The following is a 21,435-nucleotide window of genomic DNA, read 5'->3' on the forward strand; positions in this document are numbered from 1 at the left end:
AATTAATGAGTTTTGAGAAAGTAGAAATTAAATATTAAATTCTTGAAAGTTAAAAGAGTAGAGAAATTGAGAGAAGATGGAAAAATATTTATAGATTTAATGGGTGTTTTTTTTTTTTTTGGGAAAAGCTTTAATAAAATTCGAGATTAGATTTCAGAAATTTTTGACCATTAATGGCCCCCACACTGGTCAAAAAATTGACAAAGAGATTCTCTAAAAGTTCGTGCGTCCAATGAATATTCCTTTGTGGGCTTCTACTGATTTGGGTCTATTTCGGATCGACCCGATCCTATACGATTGAACCCTTAGTTTCAACTATAAAAATGACCATCAAAGGTAAAATAATTAACAACAAAGCAAAACAATAAAATTACTGATTTGTGAGAGTTCTTGAGTTCCTCTTTCTGGTATGTTTAATTTTCATCTTCTTTATGAAATGTGACATGTGAGTTTGTATGTGCTTTTATTTGAAATCATTTTTTAGTCTTTTACAAAAAAATAAAAATTAATTTATGTCCTTTTATGAGATATATTCATTTTTTATTACAAATAAGAGATTTGAAAAGAATATTTTATTTTGTTCAAATTGTAAGAAGACAAGATATCTCATTTTCTTGTTTCCATTTATGCTTTGGATCTGTTTCTGTTTGAGCATTTTATCTTTTGAACTATATGAAACTCATGATGGACTGTATGAATTTTTTCTATTTGAAACTCTAGAGAAATAACTAACAAAAGTGAATTTAGGATTTTAAGTGAGCTTGAGAGAGATAATTTTCTAGTCCTTTTCAAAATTCTTTTTACTTTTATAGCATTTTTATAAATAAGAGATTTCTTAGTTTTAAAAGATCATCATTTTTATACATACGAAATTTTAAAAATGTCATTTTTTTGTATTTAAATTGGAAAAAGGACAAGAGATCTTATTTCATGTAAATTCTGGAGTCTTTCATTTGTGAAAGTGGATATAAATTCTAGGAGAAATTATTTTCCAATCCTATACAAATTTCTTTTAGTTCAATAACCTTTTTTTTTTTTTTTATATATATAAGAGATCTAGATTCTTTACACCTAAGAAATGTGAAAAGACATTTTTTTTATAAAAAAAAAAAGGTAAAAAGGCAAGATAACTCATTTCCTTATGAGGGAATTTAGTACAATTGTCTTAAAGGTATGCTCATCCTTGAAAACAAAACATGTTTATCGGGGTAACATGTTCTTTAATAGTGTTTCTATTACAATTTATATGGGATATTTAAGACTTCGAGAGTCAAAATTTTCAAATTGTGATGATAAATTCAGGTATTAAATCTATAAGGTTTTCAAAATAAAATTATATATATTCGAAAATTATGTAAAAATTACTATAAGTCAAGTAATTGACCATTCAAAGTCTTTGAAAGTTGTGTGACAAAAGTCACGGTCAAAACTGAAAGAGCCACTTAAATTGAGACTAAGAGAATATTTTTTTCATTTCCTTTTTATCCTTATGATATGAAATTTCGGAGTTGACAGTTTGAATTTAGTTTGTTTATTTTCTAAAACTATGTGCTAGGTCAAAATCAGACAATCAAGTTGACAGAGAGAGTACATAAATAAAAATATTTTCATTTTTAATGAATTGTATATACATGCCTGATTGAATGGAATTTTTCTGATTTTTTGTTTGTTCTCTTTCATGAAGCAATGGCTTCCAAAGATGAACTTCACGAAAATGAGGTAGTCGAAAAACCCTCAAAAATTGTCAGAGGAAAAAAAAGCAACTTAATGGGCGAACGTTCTGTTGTGTTGCCACGTGTTTTACGTATTTACATAACGGACAATGACGCCACAGACTCGTCCAGTGATGACGAGGAAAATCTTCAAGGAGAGAAGTCCAAATGACATAAAAGGATTTGTAAAGAAATTATCATCAAAAATGGAAAAACCAAGGTCACTTCAAAGATGGTATCGTCGAAAGAGAAAAAAGATACAAAACTTCTCCAAGAAAATGTAAAGAAATACAAGGGAGTTAGACAACGAAAATGGGGAAGATGGGTTGCAGAGATTCGAGCTGTAAGAACGAATAAACGACGTTGGTTAGGAAGTTTTGACATTGCGCTTGAAGCTGCTTTGGCTTATGACAAGGCAGCCATTGAAATAAAAGGTGCTAATGCTGTGACAAATATTATCGAGCCACCACCGAAGGAAAGCAACCCCATCCACCAATAAGGAAGACAAAAGACATGCAGATCCATGTATGTTTAGTTACTTTATTGGTTCAACTTTCCATAGGTTTATCCATTTTACCCTCGAAATTATGAGTTCAAAAGTTGAACGTTTTAGTAGTTGAAAGACATGGATTACATAAGAAGGTTTCGTTAGGGGAGAGAGTCCGGGGGATAGCATGAAGCAATGGCTTCCAAAGATGAACTTCACGAAAATGAGGTAGTCAATAAACCCTCTAAAATTGTCTGAGGAAAAAAAAGCAACTTAATGGGCGAACGTTCTGTTGTCTTACCACGTGTTGTACGTATTTACATAACGGACAACGACGCCACAGACTTGTCCAGTGATGAGGAGGAAAGTCTTCAAGGAGAGAAGTCCAAACGACATAAAAGGATTTGTACAGAAATTATCATCAGAAATGGAAAAACCAAGGTCACTTCAAAGATGGTATCGTCGAAAGAGAAAAAAGATACAAAACTTCTCCAAGAAAATGTAAAGAAGTACAGGGGAGTTAGACAACGAAAATGGGGAAGATGGGTTGCAGAGATTCGAGATGGAAGAACGAATAAACGACGTTGGTTAGGAAGTTTTGACACTGCGCTTGAAGCATCTTTGGCTTATGACAAGGCAACCATTGAAATAAAAGGTGCTAATGCTGTGACAAACATTATCGAGCCACCATCGAAGGAAAGCAACCCCATCCACCAATAAGGAAGACAAAAGGCATGCAAATCCATGTATGTTTAGTTACTTTATTGGTTCAACTTTCCATAGGTTTATCCATTTCACCTTCGAAATTATGAGTTCAAAAGTTGAACGTTTTAGTAGTTTAAAGACATGGATGTAAATAAGAAGGTTTCGTTAGGGGAGAGAGTCCGGGGGATAGCCCCATATCTTCTTCCCCTTATTGGTAGAAGTATTTATTAGTAATCACATATAATTTTTACTATTTGTTGCTTCATTTTGCTTTTCCTAATAACTTCTCTTTTGAGCTGTTGGTCATTGGAAATAATCTTTCTTCACAAAACGAAAGAAAGGTTAGTGTATATTTTAATACCTTCTCCATACTCTATTTGTGAAATTACACTATATATATTATTGTTGTTGTTGAACTATTTAATTGGAGGAACATGAATAGCTATGATTTACGTATTGATGAAACATAGTTGTTTTTGTTGTATTCCTTGTAAATATTTGCTAAAAGAACATTCTCTTAAAAATGCTACTTTTCTAGATAAACCTTGGGTTAAAAGAAAGTTTAGACAATATATTTTTGATGTAACAGAAATGTTCAATATAGTTTAACATATATACTAAAATAAGTAATGGGATGTTTTTTTTAAAAAATAGTTCACTTGAAAGTTTTCTGAAAAGCTAAATTATTTACATGAAGCTACTACTTCTTTGCTTCCTTAACATATCGTGAGGAGCTTGCCATAGATATTTGATCATTATTCTCCTTTTTCTTAACCTGATTATTCACCTCATAAGTCTCCTTTGTTGATCCATCTTCCTCAAAATTCTTCTCCACCCTACCACCTTCTTTGTTGCTTGCCTGATGATTGTCATCTATGTCACTTGATGTATCTATATTATGTATTTTTGGCTGGTTGTTCCCCTCTACAATTTCATTCTCTCTTGTGCCCCCTTGTCTATTGGTTCCCTTTTTCTTTGTTATCAATCATTTGAACACCAGGCGTACCTCCATTTTTGTCCACCCAGTCAGATAAACTTTTTCCCCTTCTCCCCCTCTCTCTTGTTGAACTTGTGCCAACATATTGAATGTATTTTTAATGATTAAATCCACCCTGTTCCAAACTTGTTCTGGCTGCTTAGGTTTGTCACCTTCCCATATTTTGTATTGCTGCTCTACAAATCCATCTTCTCTATTGTTTTTTTTTTTATAATTCCAGCATCTCCTGCAGCATGCACATCTGAATTCCCTTTCTTAGAAATCATTTGCTTTCTCTTTGTTCCCTTCCCCTCCACTTGTCCTGCTTTATCTTTTGGGTATAATTCTGACAAAATAATGTTCCTCATTGTGTCCCTGAATCATACATGTTTGATAATACTTTGGCACATAATCGTATTTGATCTTGATCCACTTCTTCAATATCTCCTCATTCTTCATCCTCATCCCAATTTTAATCCGCTTTGGAAATTCTCTTAGTAAATCTACCTCCACCTTTACTTTTGCACAACTTGGCCTCGTTTGATTCTTCGTTGCCATGTCCACCTGTAGTGGCTTTTCCACTGCTGCCGCAAGTGAAAATACGGCATCTTCTCCAAAAAAATTTGGCAACAGCGATGGAAACGAGATCCAAGCAATTGCAGTTGCCGTTTCCTCTTCAGGATTAAACATTGGATCCCATTTCAAAGTTCTCATTGGGAATGACCAGTTGTTTTGAGTGATGTAAAAAGCTAGCTTGGATAGGAGATGCGCATAATCCTCCTAAAGCGTTGCTCTTATTAAGACATGCCTATTGCTAAGCAAACCGGTATTACACTCACCCTTTAGTTCAAATTTTTTAGGTATCTACTTTCTAAGATCTTGTATATCCGGCCATCCGTACGAAAACTTCCCAATCACCGCATATTCTACATTTTCATTGACGATCATCTGATTTACTTCTTCTACATCCCATATTACTTGAGGTTCTCCATGCAAATACGAAATTGGTTTTAGTGGTAATGGTTGTTTGTGATGTTTCTTCAGACCCAGTGCATCAGTGTATGAAGGTCCAGATGGAATTACCAGCCGACTTGCCTCAACAGAAGGTTGGGCTCCGGCCGTGGCAGCCATCGGAAAAGGAAAAAATAGGATTTTAGGGTTTTTTTGGTTTTAATCAGTCTAAAAAATCATTTTTCATATATTTTGCACCATTTTCATAATTTCTTCAATATCAACATGATGTTTTGGCATGATTACACTATCAGATGGATTTCATCTTTTATATATAGCTTCAATTTTTTCGTTCTCCAAATCATTTAGATATTATCTTCGTATCCTTGATTTCTTTGCTACGATTTAATTCAGTCTCTAATATATCTAGGGGCAAGACCATATAGACCATATTTGATTTTAAATTCTTTAATTCTAGAAGCTCTATTATTTTCTTCAATAACACCAACAATTAACTCTTCTAACTAGAGTAGGAAGCCCAACAACCAGGTTTGATACTCCGTGCAACAACCTGACAGATATATACCCCACAAAGAAAATTAAATTGTGAAGTGAGTAACTATATTCAACAATCATTTGTCAATATCGTTTCTAAAAATAAAATAATAGAAATAAATGAAACGAGTATGATAAATTTTTGCAACAAAATAAATACTTTACTCGTATGGTAGCATAACACACTTTTCATAATTTCTTCAATATCAACCTGATGTGTTGGTATGATTACACTATCAGATGGATTTCATCTTTTATATATAGCTTCAATTTTTTCGTTCTCCAAATCATTTAGATATTATCTTCGTATCCTTGATTTCTTTGCTACAATTTAATTCAATCTCTAATATATCTAGGGGCAAGACCATGTACAGCATATTCGATTTTAAATTCTTTAATTTTAGAAGCTCTATTATTTTCTTGAGTAACACCAACAATTAACTCTTCTAACTAGAGTAAGAAGCCCAACATCCAGGTTTGATCCTCCGTGCAGCAACCCGACCGATATATACAAAGAAAATTAGATTGTAAAGTGAGTAACTATATATCCAACAATCATTTGACAATATCGTTTCTAAAAATAAATTAATAGAAATAAATGAAACGAGTATCATAAACTTTTGCAACAGAATAAATACTTGACTCGTATGGTAGCATAATTTCACTTGATTAATTAATAATGATATTGAATCCTTCATACTTTTGATCACTGAGTTACTTAATAAGTCAAAATAGTAATAAAGTAATAAATTATTAACTATTAACTAACTTGTATTTAACATTAATGAATGATAATAACTAATAAATAATAACTAAAAAGTAATATTGTAATAATAATAATCTTGCTAGCATTTTAAGAGAAATAATAAATTAATAGCTAATAATAACAAGTTATATATGTAATATTATAATAATAATAAGAGAAAATGGTCTAACCATCCCCCAACCTATACCCGAAATCTCAACTACAGACTCCAATTTTACAGGTATCCTATCATCTCCTGAACTATTTAAAAATGAAATAAATAACCCCTTAAACGCTATAACCACTCATGTATCTTGTGGTGAAACACACACACTTGACAAGTGTTTTTCACCAATTAATCTTTTTTAATTATTTTTTCTCCTACTTCTTTATCCTTTCTTCCTCAATTATTTTTCAACCTTAATTCTTTGTGAAAGTTTCGATTTAAAATAATATTGAGGAATTTGAATCCAACTTGGGAGAATTATTTTTTTTGTTGAAGATTTAATTACCTAGTGTAGTTGTAGAGAAATGCAGACTTGCCGCCTGCTCCATCCTTTTGTTCAACCCCGCCGCTAAAAAGATTGATATCACCGCCTCCATCTCCTCCTCCACCTCAAGGACCCCTAGATGTTTTAACTAGGAATAAACTATGATCTAATCCTTTCAGGTTAACTTCTACATTATCTCTTAGTTATAGGAGTACTTTTTTTTCAAAAACAGATGAGGGATTTCGAATAAAGATCTAATCTTTGGTTACCCCCTTTATCACCTTCCTTCTCTTCACCATTAACTCTTTCACTTTCTTCACCTTCTCAAAGTTTTAACCCAAAAAATATTTGTTGTCTTGTCAATGAATTGAATACAAAGTTTAGTCTTCTATAACAAATAAATTTAATCTAAACCCTATTTAGTATATAAAGTAGTTGAATTTATATTCTACAGTAAAAAAGAAATATCTTTCTTCAAAAAGTTAAGAATATTGTTATGTAAAGACACAAAATCTTATCGAGAGAAGAAAAAGTTTGAGGGATTGATTTAGATTACAAATTAATTTTTTACAAAGATTAAGAATTAATTAGGAGATGAATTCCAAAAAGGTTGTCAGAAAATCTGAAACTCCAACCATGGCAAAATTTAGATTAGGAAAATAGCTTAGATAATAAGAAAGAGAAAGAAAACAATGAAAAAAGAAAGAGAAAAATGATCAAAAAGAAAATAAAAAAGAAAAAATAGTCAGCTCACTCTCTATGCACTCTCAGTGCCAACTCAACATTTCAGGAGTTATTTATTTCATTTTTAAATATTCCATGAGGGTGATAGGACACCCGTAAAGTTAGAGTATGTAGTTGGCATTTCGAATATAGGTAGGAGAGGTTTTGGACCATTTGCTCTAATAATAATAATAATCTTATTAACACTTTAAGAAATATAATAAATTAATACCTAATAAATTACATCTTATAAAATTTCAAAAATGAAGAAATTCTTGCTGTACATGACATTAAAAAAATATTATTTTATCATGTTAAAATTTTTAAATTACAAATTTAGTTGAGTAATTTTACAAGAGAAAAATTTGACCTTTACAAAAAGAAATTTAATAATTTTATTAAATATATTCGCATACTTGAATGACCTTACTCGGAGATAATGTCAAAATAGTTAAACATAAGTTTTCTAAAATTTGGTGACCAGATATAAGTTGCAACTACTATTATTATTAATATTGGTTCCTTTTTTATTAGTGTACTTACATGATAAGAATGACATGTGAAAAATGGAAAGTTATAATGAAACAAATTCAAGTATAAAGCAAAAAAACAATAAAAAAAAAATTCAACTATAAAGAATTAATTATTTATGTTTTAATTAGTGGACTGGGTTGCATCAGGATGGTTCATTATTAATATACTTTTTTAAGGAAAATTATGTAATTATATGATTTAAGATAACATAATATTTAAAAATCTATACTATTTAAATTAATTACAAAAAACTAATTTTTCCTTCTCTCTATCTTAACATCTGGAATTCTGGATATATCACTCCTCTCTATCAGATACATTACAATTTTGTTTGTGAACAATGTATTTGGTATGAATGTTATTGTTGATACATAACTCCAATTATTTCCAACCAAAATCAGTATGAATCCTGTTTATAATTATATATCTGATGCATAACTTATATATCATTTGCTATGTATCTGGCGAAGGAGTAATGTATCTGTGAGTTTTCAAAAATTCAAGATTATTGTAATTTGAGAAACTTTCAAGATAGAATGTAATTAGCACCCAAATTATTGATTTTTTTTAATTTAAACTAATTTTAGTGCTCAATATTTAATAATCATAAAAATATAAGTTTCGTACTATATTAGTATATTTCTTTATATTTACATAACGGACAATGACGCCACAGACTCGTCCAGTGATGAGGAGGAAAATCTTCGAGGAGAGAAGTCCAAACGACATAAAAGAATTTGTAAAGAAATTATCATCAGAAATGGAAAAACCAAAGTCACTTCAAAGATGGTATCATCCAAAGAGAAAAAAGATACAAAACTTCTCGAAGAAAATGTAAAGAAGTACAGGGGAATTAGACGACGAAAATGGGAAAGATGGGATGCAGAGATTTGAGATGTAAGAACGATAAACGACGTTGGTTAGAAAGTTTTGACACTGCGCTTGAAGCTGCTTTGGCTTATGACAAGGCAGCCATTGAAATAAAAGGTGCTAATGTTGTGACAAACATTATCGAGCCACCACCGAAGAAAAGCAACCCCATCCACCAATAAGGAAGACAAAAGGCATGCAGATCCATGTATGTTTAGTTACTTTATTGGTTCAACTTTCCATAGGTTTATCCATTTCACCTTTGAAATTATGAGTTCAAAATTTGAACGTTTTAGTAGTTGAAAGACATGAATGTAAATAAGAAGGTTTCGTTAGGGGGGAGAGTCTGGGGGCTAGCCCCATATCTTCCTCCCCTTATTGGTAGAAGTATTTATTAGTGATCACATATAATTTTTACTATTTGTTGCTTCATTTTGCTTTGTATCTTAATATTTTACTGTCATTTTTTTTTCTTAAGGAAATTTTGTTTTCCTAATAACTTCTCTTTTGAGCTGTTGGTCATTGGAAATAATCTTTCTTCACAAAATGAAAGAGAGGTTAGTGTATATTTTATTACCTTCTCCATACTCTATTTGTGGAATTACACTATATATATTATTGTTGTTGTTGAACTAACTAATTGGAGGAACATGAATAGCTATGATTTATATATTGATGAAACAGAGTTGTTTTTGTTGTATTCCTTGTTAATATTTGCTAAAAGAACATTCTCTTAAAAATGCTACTTTTCTAGATAAACCTTGGGTTAAAAAAAAGTTTAGACAATTTGTTTTTTATGTAACAGAAATGTTCAATATAGTTTAACATATATCCTAAAATAAGTAATTGGAAGTTTTTTTTTAAAAATAGTTCACTTGAAAATTTTCCGAAAAGATAAATTATTTACATGAAGCTACTACTTCTTTGCTTCCTTAACATATCGTGAAGAGCTTGTCTTAAAAATTTGATCAGAGTTATTTATTACGTTGTTTTATATCACATATATTTTTACTCATTTTCTTCTTTAAATAGATTAGTCGTATGTTTAGGTCAATTTTGTCAGTTCTCACTAAATGTAAATTCATTCTAATATATATGGATTAAGGCGATACTATTTTTCTTTTTAAATTAATAATAATCATGCTTTAGTTTCAAACATGATTGAGTAAATAGAGATGTCCTGATAAGACAAATATATATATATATAATCACACGGTACACATTTTTGAGCTTGATTTTGGCGTGACAAAAGAATTCATGATAAGATTAAGGTAGACCCTGACTGGGAATCAGTCTGTTACTTGCTGATAAGTAACATCTCAATTGTTCAGGTTAAATGGTTGAAGCCCTCTAACAACTTTGTGAAGCTTAATTCTGACGGAAGTTGTAAAGATGGTTATTGTGGAGGTGGAGGGATGATTCGAGACCACCGTGGGCATCTTATTTTTGCATATTCACTAAATCTTGGACATGGTACCAACAATTGGGAAGAGGCTAAAGCATTGTTGTATGGAGTTGAATGGTGTATGAGGAATGAATATGATTATATTTTAGCGGAAAGTGACTCCAAGGTCTTGGTGGACTGTGTGAATGACATCAACTCTATACCATGGAGCATTTATGATGAAGTGAGAAAATTGAAAGCTCATATGGAGACTACTGGCTTCATTTTAAGCCACTGCTACAGAGAGGCAAATGCTTTTTTGGTGAAAAAAACTGAAAATAAAAAATTTAAGTGGCTCTTTGAGTTTTGAGAGTCGAACATGTTTTGATCGTGACTTTTGTCAAACAACATTCAAATATTTTGAATTGTCAATTACTTGACTTATAATATTTTTTACATAATATTTGAATATATATAATTTTATTTTGAAAACCTTATAGATTTCATACCTGAATTTACCATCATAATTTGAAAAATTTGACTCTCGAAGTGTTAAATATCCATATAAATTGTAATAGAGACACTATTTCAAGGATGAACATACCTTTATGACAATTGTACTAAATTCCCTCGAAAGAAAATGAGTTATCTTGCCTTTTTACCATTTTTTAAATTTTTTTTATCTTTTCACATTTCTTAGGTGTAAAGAATGTAGATCTTTTATAAAAAAGGTTATTAAACTAAAAGAAATTTGTATAGGGTTGGAAAATAATTTCTCCCAAAATTTATATCCACTTTCACAAATGAAAGACTCCAGAATTTACCTGAAATAAGATTTCTCGTCTTTTTTCCAATTTAAATACAAAAAAATGTCATTTTTAAATTTTCATATGTATAAAAATGAAAATCTTTTAATAGTAAAAAATCTCTTATTTACAAAAATGCTATAAAAGTAAAAAGAATTTTGGAAAGGTATAAAAATTATCTCTCTCAAGCTCACTTAAAATCCTAGATTCACTTTTGTTATGTTATTTCGTTAGAGTTTCAAATAGAAAAAATTCATACAGTCCATCTTGAGTTTCATATAGTTCAAAAGATAAATTGCTCAAACAAACAGATCTAAAACATATATAAGTTTTAAATGCGTTTGTAGAAGCATATATGGAAACAAGAAAATGAGATATCTTGTCTTCTTACAATTTGAATAAAATAAAATATTCTTTTCAGATCTCATACGTGTATAAAAAAAATGAATATATCTTATAGAAGGACATAAAACAATTTTTTTTTGTAAAAGATTAAAAAATGATTTCAAATGAAAGCACATACAAACTCACATGTCACATTTCATAAAGAAGATGAAAATTAAACATACCTGTAAGAGGAACTCAAGAACTCTCACACAAATAAGAAGTTTTAATTTTTTGCGTTGTTGTTAATAATTTTACCTTTTGATGGTCTTTTTATATAATTGAAACTAAGGGTGTCAATTGTATGGGATCGAGTCGATCCGAAATTAGCCTAAATCAGTAGAAGCCCAAATTAAACCAGTCCAAGACAAAGAAATATTCGTTGGAGGCACGAACTTTTAGAGAATCTCTTTGTCAATTTTTTGACCAATGTGGGGCCCACTAACGCTTAAAAAAATCAGAAATCTAATCTCGTATTTTATTAAAGTTTTTTCCAAAAAAAAGCCTCTCCATTAATCTATAAATATTTTTTCATATTCTCTCAATTTCTCTACTCTTTTAACTTTAAAGAATTTAATATTTAATTTCAACTTTCTCAAAACTCATTAATTCTCATAACTCTACGATATCACTTATTAGTTACTCCATTACTTATTTTTATTCATTGTTAATTTATTATTTTTCTTAAAGTGTTAATAAGATTATTATTATTATTATTATAATAATAATAATAATAATAATAATAATAATAATACTTATATAAATTATTATTATTAGTTATTAATTTATTATTTCTCTGAAAATGCTAGCAAGATTTTGTTATTATAATTTTACTTTTTACTCAAGATTATTATTACCATTTTACTTTTCAGTTACTACTTATAAGTTATTATTATTAATTAATACTTAATACGTGTTAGTTGATAGTTATTAGTTTATTACTTTATTATTATTTTTATTTATTAGGTAACTCAATGATCAAAAGTATCAAGGATTAATTATCACTATTAACTAATCAAGTGAAATTATAACTCCTAAGTTAATAAGATCATCAAAATAATTAATTTTTTATTACTGCTTTATTAAATGATTCCTTTAAATTTTAATCTACATAAAAATAATGCCTACTGCATACAAAAAAAATTATTCGAACTTAATAAAATATAAAAAATATACTACTATAGTGAGAGACTTTTCATTTTATGATTATTAAAAATTGAGCACTAAAAATTAGTATAAAGTACAAAAATTTCAATAATTTGAATGCTAATTACATTCTATCTTGAAAGTTTCTCAAATTACAATAATCCTGAATTTTTCAGAATTCACAAATACATTGCTACTGCACCATATACATATCAAATGATATATAAGTTATGTATTAGATATATAATTATAAACCAGATTAATACTGATTTTGGTTTGAAATAATTGGAATTATGTATCAACAGATACATTGTTCACAAACAAAATGTGATGTACCTGATAGAGATGGAGTGATATACTCGGAATTCCAGATGTTAAGATAGAGAAAAGGAAAAAATAGATTTTTGTAATCAATTCAAATGGTATAAATTTTTAAAAATTATGTTATAATCTTAAATCGTATAATTAATTATCCTTGAGATAACTATGACAAACTATGACAACTCCTTGAGATAACTAATGCTATATGTATGGTAAAAAAATTATTGCCTTAATTTCTTTTTAATAGCTATTCAAATTGTTATTGCAATCTATCGCTACTTTAACGTACAAATTTGATACTTTGCATCTATATATAAGAAATAAATATTTGATTACTGCAGACACAAAGTGCACAAAATACGAGGAATAGAACAAAACTTAAAGTCTCGCATGCTGGTGGTAGCAAAAGCAATGCAAGGAGAGATCGTCAAATGGTAAGTTTCTTTACATTGAAGTTTATTTATGAACCACTTTATTATACAAAATAAAATGTATTGCTTGTTACTTATTTTTATCTGTACTTGATTAATGATAGGAACAAAAACTGGGAAGGCCGGTGTGCCGAAGTGAAGTTGTATTGTCAACTTTATTGAAAAAGAATGGTAATTATGTGAATGAAGAGGGAACGATTTTAGCGGTAAGTTTCAAATACTCGTCTATTTTGTGACAATATTGGTATAGAAATGATATCTTTATGTTCTGTTTTGAATGTACTTTTTAATCTTCATAAGTTATGTAACTTTTCCTACACATGGTTCAACTCCTATCTAGAGATGCTAAACACAACAGTTTCCTGGAAAAATACAAAATCATCCAGTTCCATTGCCACCCACCCCTAAATAAATTTTCACCACTTAAATATTTTTATTGATTCTAATAAGTGCAAGGTAGCAGATGATTTAGTTTTGCAATACTTGCTAATGAGTTGATTAACAATTCATTATTAACAATGTTGGCATTTCTCTCTCATGTCTTCTATTTTATTTGTAGGATAAAATATTGGAACATCTACCTGAAGATCAAGAACATGCTGCTACTTTAGGTGTTCCATTGAAGATATTGGCCCATTCTAATGACGTCATTGGAAAAGTGTATGGAGTTGAACATTCTGGTCGTGTGCGTGGTATAGGTGGTAATGTTTGTCCTTCAGTTGCTTTTGGGATGCCTAGACATTCAATTAGTCATGCAAATGTCGGTAGTTCCAATAATATGTCTCATCAACGTGTTGAAGACCTAGAGAAACAGGTAGAAACTTTGGAAGAGAAGCTGACTGAATATGAAGAGGCCAAAGAAAAGCTTGATGAGACCAAGGAAAAGCTTGAGGAAACTAAGAAACGACTTGCGCAAAATGAGAATCACTTGGCAACTCTTCATAGGTTTTTACAAGCCAAATTTGATAGTGAATTGCCTACTTTCAACATAGATTCTTCTTAGTTTATATATATATATATATATATATATATATATATATATATAAAATTGATGTAGCTTAAACTTTTTACATTTTGATTACATTAGCAGCATTTTTGCTATCTTTTATGATGAAACTTGCCTTTTGTTTTAATATATGATGAATAGATCATTACAATAATGATTTGTGCATTTATCATTGGATTAGTACCAGATTAATGTAGGGAATTAATTGTATATGTTTTTTTTTTTAAAACAATTGTACACGTTCGCCACGATTCATCCGTGGTTAATCTATAAAATAAATTTGAAAACTATATAAAGTACCTACATTATATTAGCCACGGTTCCTACATGGCTAATAAGAAATTACAAATATAATATATTTTTCAGGCAATTAACTTTACCTACGAATTGAGTGTGGCTAAATGTTAGGCCAATCGTGACTAAATAAATATTACCACAAATGTAAAAGCCGTGGCAAATTTACTCGCGACGCCCGTTATAGGCACACTACCAACCGTGGCCAACTGACTGTGGCCAAAGTGTTTTAGCCACGGTTCACATACCATTTAACCACGGTTTTGAGAGTGGCTAATGCGCGCGTTTTTTGTAGTGCAGTTCAAAGACTCACATGTCACAAAGATGATATAAAAAAAATTGAAAAAATTAGAACATAGTTAACACAAAAATCAAGAAACTAACCTAGAATCGTAACCCTTTTTTTAGTTTCTCTAACTGTTTGATACCCTTGCTAACACGGGTTCAATATTTTCGTATTTTTTTTAATTTTAATTTATGTGATAGGTAAAATTTAGAAAGTTAATTAAATTTTAATATGATTTTCAGATATTAAGTTGTTAATTACTTTTTGCCTCCGCAAATTTAATGTGAAAAGGTTCATTAAGATGTCCATAATTAAAGTATTTTTTGTCATCGATCGTTAAATTTTTACTCAAAGTAGTTACATGATATAAACAAATATTACCGACATTCAAAATAATAAAGCAATAACTAAAGAATATGAATTTAAAACTAGAAGTCATAGCTAAAACGGACTCCATAATTTCAAAAAAATTAGACACTAATTAAATTAAAGTAGAACAAAAGAAATATTTTTAAATTTTTTTTTACGAAACATGATGTGCCTGCTTCAGCGTGAAGTCTTAAATTTAAAACTAAAAACCATAGTAAAAACGGATTCCATAATTTCAAAAAAATTATACAGTAAATAAATTAAAGTAGAACAAAAGAAATAATTTTTTTTTTTCAAAATACGCTCAAGCAGGCACGTAGAGGAAACACCAATTTCTCTCTATCAAAAAAACTAATTTCCCTCTAAATAAACAACACAGAAACTTGTAGGCTACTATTTTCATGAAAAAGAAATTCACTTGATTTAGTCATATAGTGATACAATAACAAAGTAAAAGCAAATCAAGAATAAGAAAGAAAAAAGGTTTCATAGGCGGTAAACTCTCTTTGTGGGGTTTAATAAATAAAACTCTTATAAAGTTGACATCGTTTATAATTTACATATCTAAATTATTGAGCGTTTTATCATACGATCTTCAAATTTTCTAGGTAAAATTGAGTTAAAGTATGCAATTCACGTGTCATACGCTAGAATAATCTTATTAACAGTTTAAGATAAATAATAAGTAATAGGTAATAACTAAACGTAATATTGTAATAATATTCTCTCTAGCACTTAAGAGAAATAATAAATTAATAACGAATAATAATAAGTAATATTGCAATAATAATAATTTTATTAGCAATTTAATAAAAATAATGAATTGATAACTCATAATGATAAGTAATGAAGTAACTAATAAGTAATATCGTAATAATGACCTTACTACGACTTTCAGAGTATTAATAAATTACTACTCCCTCCATTTCATATTAATTGAATTTTTGAAATATTTTTTATTTTTTAAATTAACTTAATTGTTCAATTTTTAAGATTACTTTTAGAATGTTCTTCCAATTTACCCTTCAATAGTTAGTATTGAAATTAGTTATTAATTAATGTTTAGTTATTTTAATCATAAATTTGACAATAATTAAAAAGGGTAAAATGAAAAGGTATACCTAATTTATGTCTTATTTTCTTTTCTTATAAGGTGTGAAACACCTCAATAATTCAATTAATATGAAATGGAGGGAGTAATTAATAAAATAATTGAGATTTTGAAAATTTGAGATCAGAAAGTTGAAATGTTGAAATTAAATATTGAATTCTTGAAAGTTGAAAGAGTAGGGAAATTGAGAGAATAATGTGGAAAAATATGATGAAAGGAGGGGATATTTAAAGATTAATGGGGAGGGTTTTCTTTTGATTTTTTTTTTATTTTATATAAAATCAGATTTTTTTTTTATCTCTTTTTTAGCCATTAGTGGCACCACAATGGTAAATTTTTTTGACAAAGATCTGATTTTAAAAATCAGATTTCATAGAAAATTATGGCTTCAACAGATAGCCCCTTAGTCTTTGGGCGGTTTGGTCTGGTCTACTATCGATCCGGTCCGATTTTGGAATCAAGACGATTGATATTCTTAGTTTGAATTATATAAATGATCATTAAAATGCAATATTTTTAATAATAATAAGAAAAATTGGAATTTTTGGTTTATCTGAGAGCTTTTGGAGTTTCGTTGCAAAGGTATGTTCAATTTTCAGTTTTTTTTTTTATAAATCCTTTTTGGGCCACCAATTACATTTGTGAAGTAATCTATGTTTTACATGTCAGTATTTGCGGCGAAGATATGATTTTCTAGTCTTTTATAATTTTATCTTTTTAATTATATATATATAAGGATCTTTATTTTTTTTGGTAACTAACGATTTCATTAATCACCAATGTAAAACGATTACAATCTCTATATCTAACTACACACAACTAGCTATCCAATACATTAAAGAGCTCCTACTCAGTCACACCTAATTCTGAAAGTAGACATGAGAGCACTAATCCTGGGTGGGGATCAAACACTACAAACAAAAGCTATCTCTTTTGCAATGGCATATGACTCTCTACTCTTTTTTTTTTTTTTTTAGAAATTCTCATATTTCTCTCTATCCACAGACAGTGTACGAACTCTGTGTAGACCATTTTGAAAACTTGGCTGCTTAATTGTGTCTTTCCCTTCACACACCTTAGCACTTCAGTAAGATGTTGGTTCCATGGCAGGGATTGAATTGAATTGACTTGGCTTGAATCCACTGCTGCACTATTCTCTAGATTTCTACTCCATAAATACAAGAAGTGAAAATATTATCCCTGGACTCATTGTGCAAAGTGCATAGGGGGGATATTGGAGACACAGATTTCCCCCACTTGATAAGTCTATTTGTAGTCAACAACTTATTCTGCACTTGCAACCACAGTGTAAATCTTGCTCTTGGCCTAGCTGCATTTTTGTACATTAAGTTCCTCCATATTACTCTAGGTTCTGGGTTCAACAAGTGCATGTAAAGTTTCCTTGTTAGGCCGCGCCTGCTTGATTCATCCACCTGGAATTGTTCAAAAGTAGTTCTAGCTTCAATTATCTTCCGTATCATCCAACACGCTTGTGTAGGTACCCTCATTGTCTCAAGTTGTAGTCCTTTTATATAATAGCTATGAACCCACATTATCTAGAGCTTGTCCTCTTTTTTGGCCAGTGCCCAATGAGTTTTAGCAATAACTGCTCCATTCCATACATTCACATTAGTCAAGTTTAGACCACAAAACATAGAGGAGAGCAAACGTTATTCCATGCTACCAATGCCTTATTGGTGATACTATTACTTGCAGACCATAGGTAACTTCTACAATAGCTATCAATTAATTTTATTACCTTAGCAGAGTGTACAAATAGTTGAGCCCAATATGCTTGGATGCCAAATAGCACAGATTGGACAAGTTGTGTTCTGCCAGCATATGAGAGTTTCTTTGAAGTCCAAGAGGAAATCCTAGCTATCATCTTTGTGATCAGCGGGTACCATTGGATTAAAGATATCTTCTTGGTGGACAAAGGGACTCCGAGGTATTTGAATGGGAGATCTCCACAAGTGAATTCCAGTACTATATATAATCCGTTCCTTTTCTTGTGGAGTTACCCCTCCAAAGTATATGCATCTTTTCCCCATGTTTGCTTGAAGACATGAAGCACCTGAGAATAGTCGAAAACATTCCATCATTGCCGGGACAAAAATGTTATCACCTCAAGAAAACATGAGTAGATCATCTGCAAAATATAGATGAGTGATTTGGAGTTTAACACATCTCGAATGGAATTTAAATTGCTTTACTCCTACAAGTGTGGTGAGACATCTTGCAACGACCTGTTCTCGTCGTTATGGAAAAGCCAACGGGGGAAAATTTGGGGCCGAAAAACTTTTTCATAGTATTTGGATTTTCCCAATCTAGTCCAGATTTGAACGAAATCGGAGTCTTTAAGGTGTAGGAAATCTGGTAACAATCGGGTGATTGAATTTTGATTTTGATTACATGAGTAGTTAGATAACTCGTTAAAGAACCCGTATGATTTTACGGAATTGAATTCGGGTGAGTAGAACTCCCAGAATCGATCTTAGAGTAAAAGGTATTTTCTGAGCGTTGTCGGTTAGAAGTATGTTGTGAAATGGGAATTTTGGAATCCTTGAATTACCTCTCTTGCTCGCGTAACCCGCTTTGGCACTGGATTTTGCCGTTCTGGCGGGGACGCTACAACGGGGTGACGGTCGCTGTGGCGGGCTCGATGCAAATTAAAGTCGTTAATAAACCCCTAAACGACCTCATTATGCACGTTTCGACCTTTAGAGCTAAGGAACGAACCCCAAGCGACTCCTACTCGTTTTTCACCATTCTTGAGGCTAAAGGTAAGCTTTTCACTTCTCGAATCCATTTTTCGATCCGTAGAACGTAATAAAATGGGTGAATATTGATGGGGGAAGGTTTTGTTATAGATTTTATGGTAGACACAACCCTAATTTGGATGATTGTGATCATGGGTTTGATCTAGGGTTCATAAAATTGTTAGTAATCCGAGTAATTAATGATTGTTTATTCTGGTATTATATTGATTGTTTGTAGACCAAGAACAAGCGGAACAAATTCGGAAAGGGAAGGATCAATTTTCTTAGGGTTTCAAGCTTGTTTCGAGGTAGGTGATGGTTGTGATTCTATGATTGTGTGATGTATGCTTGTCCTTGCTTCATTATGATACTTGTATATGTATGAATGTTGCAATGTTAATCACACTTGTTGTAAATGAGTTAGAGGAATTATTATTGCCATGAAATCATGACTTGAATGTATGATCTTGAGGATATACTTGTGTTTGTGATTGTGGTGTGTGAATGGGATCGGTTGCCACGTTCCGGCATAACTAACTTGGATCGGTTGCCACGTTCTGACATAAATATGGGATCGGTTGCCACGTTCCGACATAAATATGGGATCGGTTGCCATGTTTCGGCATGCTAACTGTTTGGGTTTGGGTTCCATGAGAGGACCAATGATGTGATATAAAATGTGAAATTGATCGTTGTTCGTAAATGTTGATAATATTGTATATGTTGATATATATGCATGTGATTATATTGTTGTCTTGACTTGTTTATGTTGCACTAGTGGGATAGCCGCGTGATCCTACCAGTACACTGTGGTTGTGTACTAATACTGCACTTGCTCTTATTTTTGTTGAGTACAGGGCATCTTCAAGCGGCTATTGACAGACCTCGCTTAGGAGATCATTGATCATTGCTTCGAATAGAAGGGTGAGCCAAATCTTCCGAGCTTCCATGGGATTCTCTTTCGTCTATGTCCACCATTTCCAGACTTAGACAATTGTTTAGTTAGTTGGTTAGTTCATTAGTTTGGGGGTTGTATCCCTTCTTGTTTAGACTTGGTTCATTGTTAGATGTTTTGGTACATTGACTTTTAGATTCTAGGTTATTCTTCTGCATTGTTAGTTTATTATTGTTAGACTTTTGTTAGAGTTTATGGAAACTCTATTTTTCTTTCCTTAGTATTTGACTTAAATGCCTTAGTTATTGCTTTAGTTGCTTGGTTTGGGTTGTAGTAGTGGTTCTCCCACATGAGTGCTAGTGTGAGTATCAATCACGATGGTCTGGGTCGTGACAAAGTTAATATCAGAGCCTAGGTTCGTTGATCTCGATGTACCGAAACGAGTAGAAAAATCTAGTAATTGCATATAGGTTTTTATTCTTCACGATGTTTTTACTATCTGTAGATTCATTTTATTTTGTATCTTAATATTTTACAGTCATTTTTTTCTTATGACAATTCCCTTTTCTTAATAGCTTCTCTTTTGAGTTGACACAAAATTTAGAAGTTAGGTTTGTGTAATGTAAGTACTACATGAATTGATGAAAAAAAATACTAGGCACAATTTATTTATTTTTCACTCTTTTGAATATGATTTTTGGTTCTGCAAACGATATAGTTTGACTAATCTTCCACTTTTATAGCCCTATCTTACTGAAATGGAAATGTAACAATCCATATTGTTTTTGCATATTGTGAAGTGGCTGTGTATTTGGATTAAAGGAGATCTTTTTAGTTAATGACTTATAGGACTCTTTTTTTTTATGAAAAGGTAGTAGAGTGAAACTGCTGGATCAGTGTAGATTATATCGCAATGGGATTAAATTTTTCTTACAAAATATTTTCATTTTTATACGTAAGAGATTGAAAATGATATTTTTTTTATTTAAATTGTAAGAAGACAAGAGATCTCATTTCTTCGTTTCTCTATGTGCTTCTACAAACACATTTAAAAACTTATATGTGTAGATTCTATTGCTTTAAATTTGATTTTTTTTTGAAGATTTTATCTTTTGAACTATTTGAAATTCATTAATGGATTTGTGACATCCTCTTACTGTGTGAAATTTTTTCTATTTGAAACTCTAGAGAAATAACTTACAAAAGAAAAATCTAGGATTTAAAGTAAGTTTGAGAGGAATGATTTTCTAGTTATTTTTATAAGAATATAAAATTTAAGTGAGTGGATGTAAATATTCTAAGAGATGAGATCTCTCACCCTATTATAAATTAAATAGAAGAAAATGACCATTTTAGATCTCTTATGTGTAAAAAATGATTATTTTCTTGAGTAATAATCATAAAAAAGATAAGTCTTGCACAATATATATATATATATATATATATATATATATATATATATATATATATATGATTTTTTAAAATATTTTTTTA

At 30.5% G+C, this 21,435-nt stretch overlaps 2 protein-coding genes and 1 pseudogene across 2 annotated transcripts in view; 2 read left to right on the forward strand and 1 right to left on the reverse strand.

Moving 5' to 3' along the window:
- Positions 1-21,435, reverse strand: part of LOC125812567 (D-cysteine desulfhydrase 2, mitochondrial) — a 125,506-nt gene that overhangs the window by 53,655 nt on the left and 50,416 nt on the right. The gene's annotated exons all lie outside the window — the stretch shown is intronic.
- LOC125812489 (ethylene-responsive transcription factor CRF3-like) lies at positions 1,687-2,919 on the forward strand (annotated as a pseudogene).
- LOC125812490 (ethylene-responsive transcription factor CRF6-like) lies at positions 8,355-8,931 on the forward strand. Its single transcript, XM_049491970.1, is given in 3 exon segments — positions 8,355-8,362; positions 8,515-8,768; positions 8,771-8,931. Coding segments are annotated over 3 exon segments (423 nt in total).

This window comes from Solanum verrucosum, unplaced genomic scaffold (assembly GCF_900185275.1).
Source record: "Solanum verrucosum unplaced genomic scaffold, falcon-dt-bn FXZP01000120.1, whole genome shotgun sequence".
In the NCBI taxonomy this organism is placed as follows: domain Eukaryota; kingdom Viridiplantae; phylum Streptophyta; class Magnoliopsida; order Solanales; family Solanaceae; genus Solanum; species Solanum verrucosum.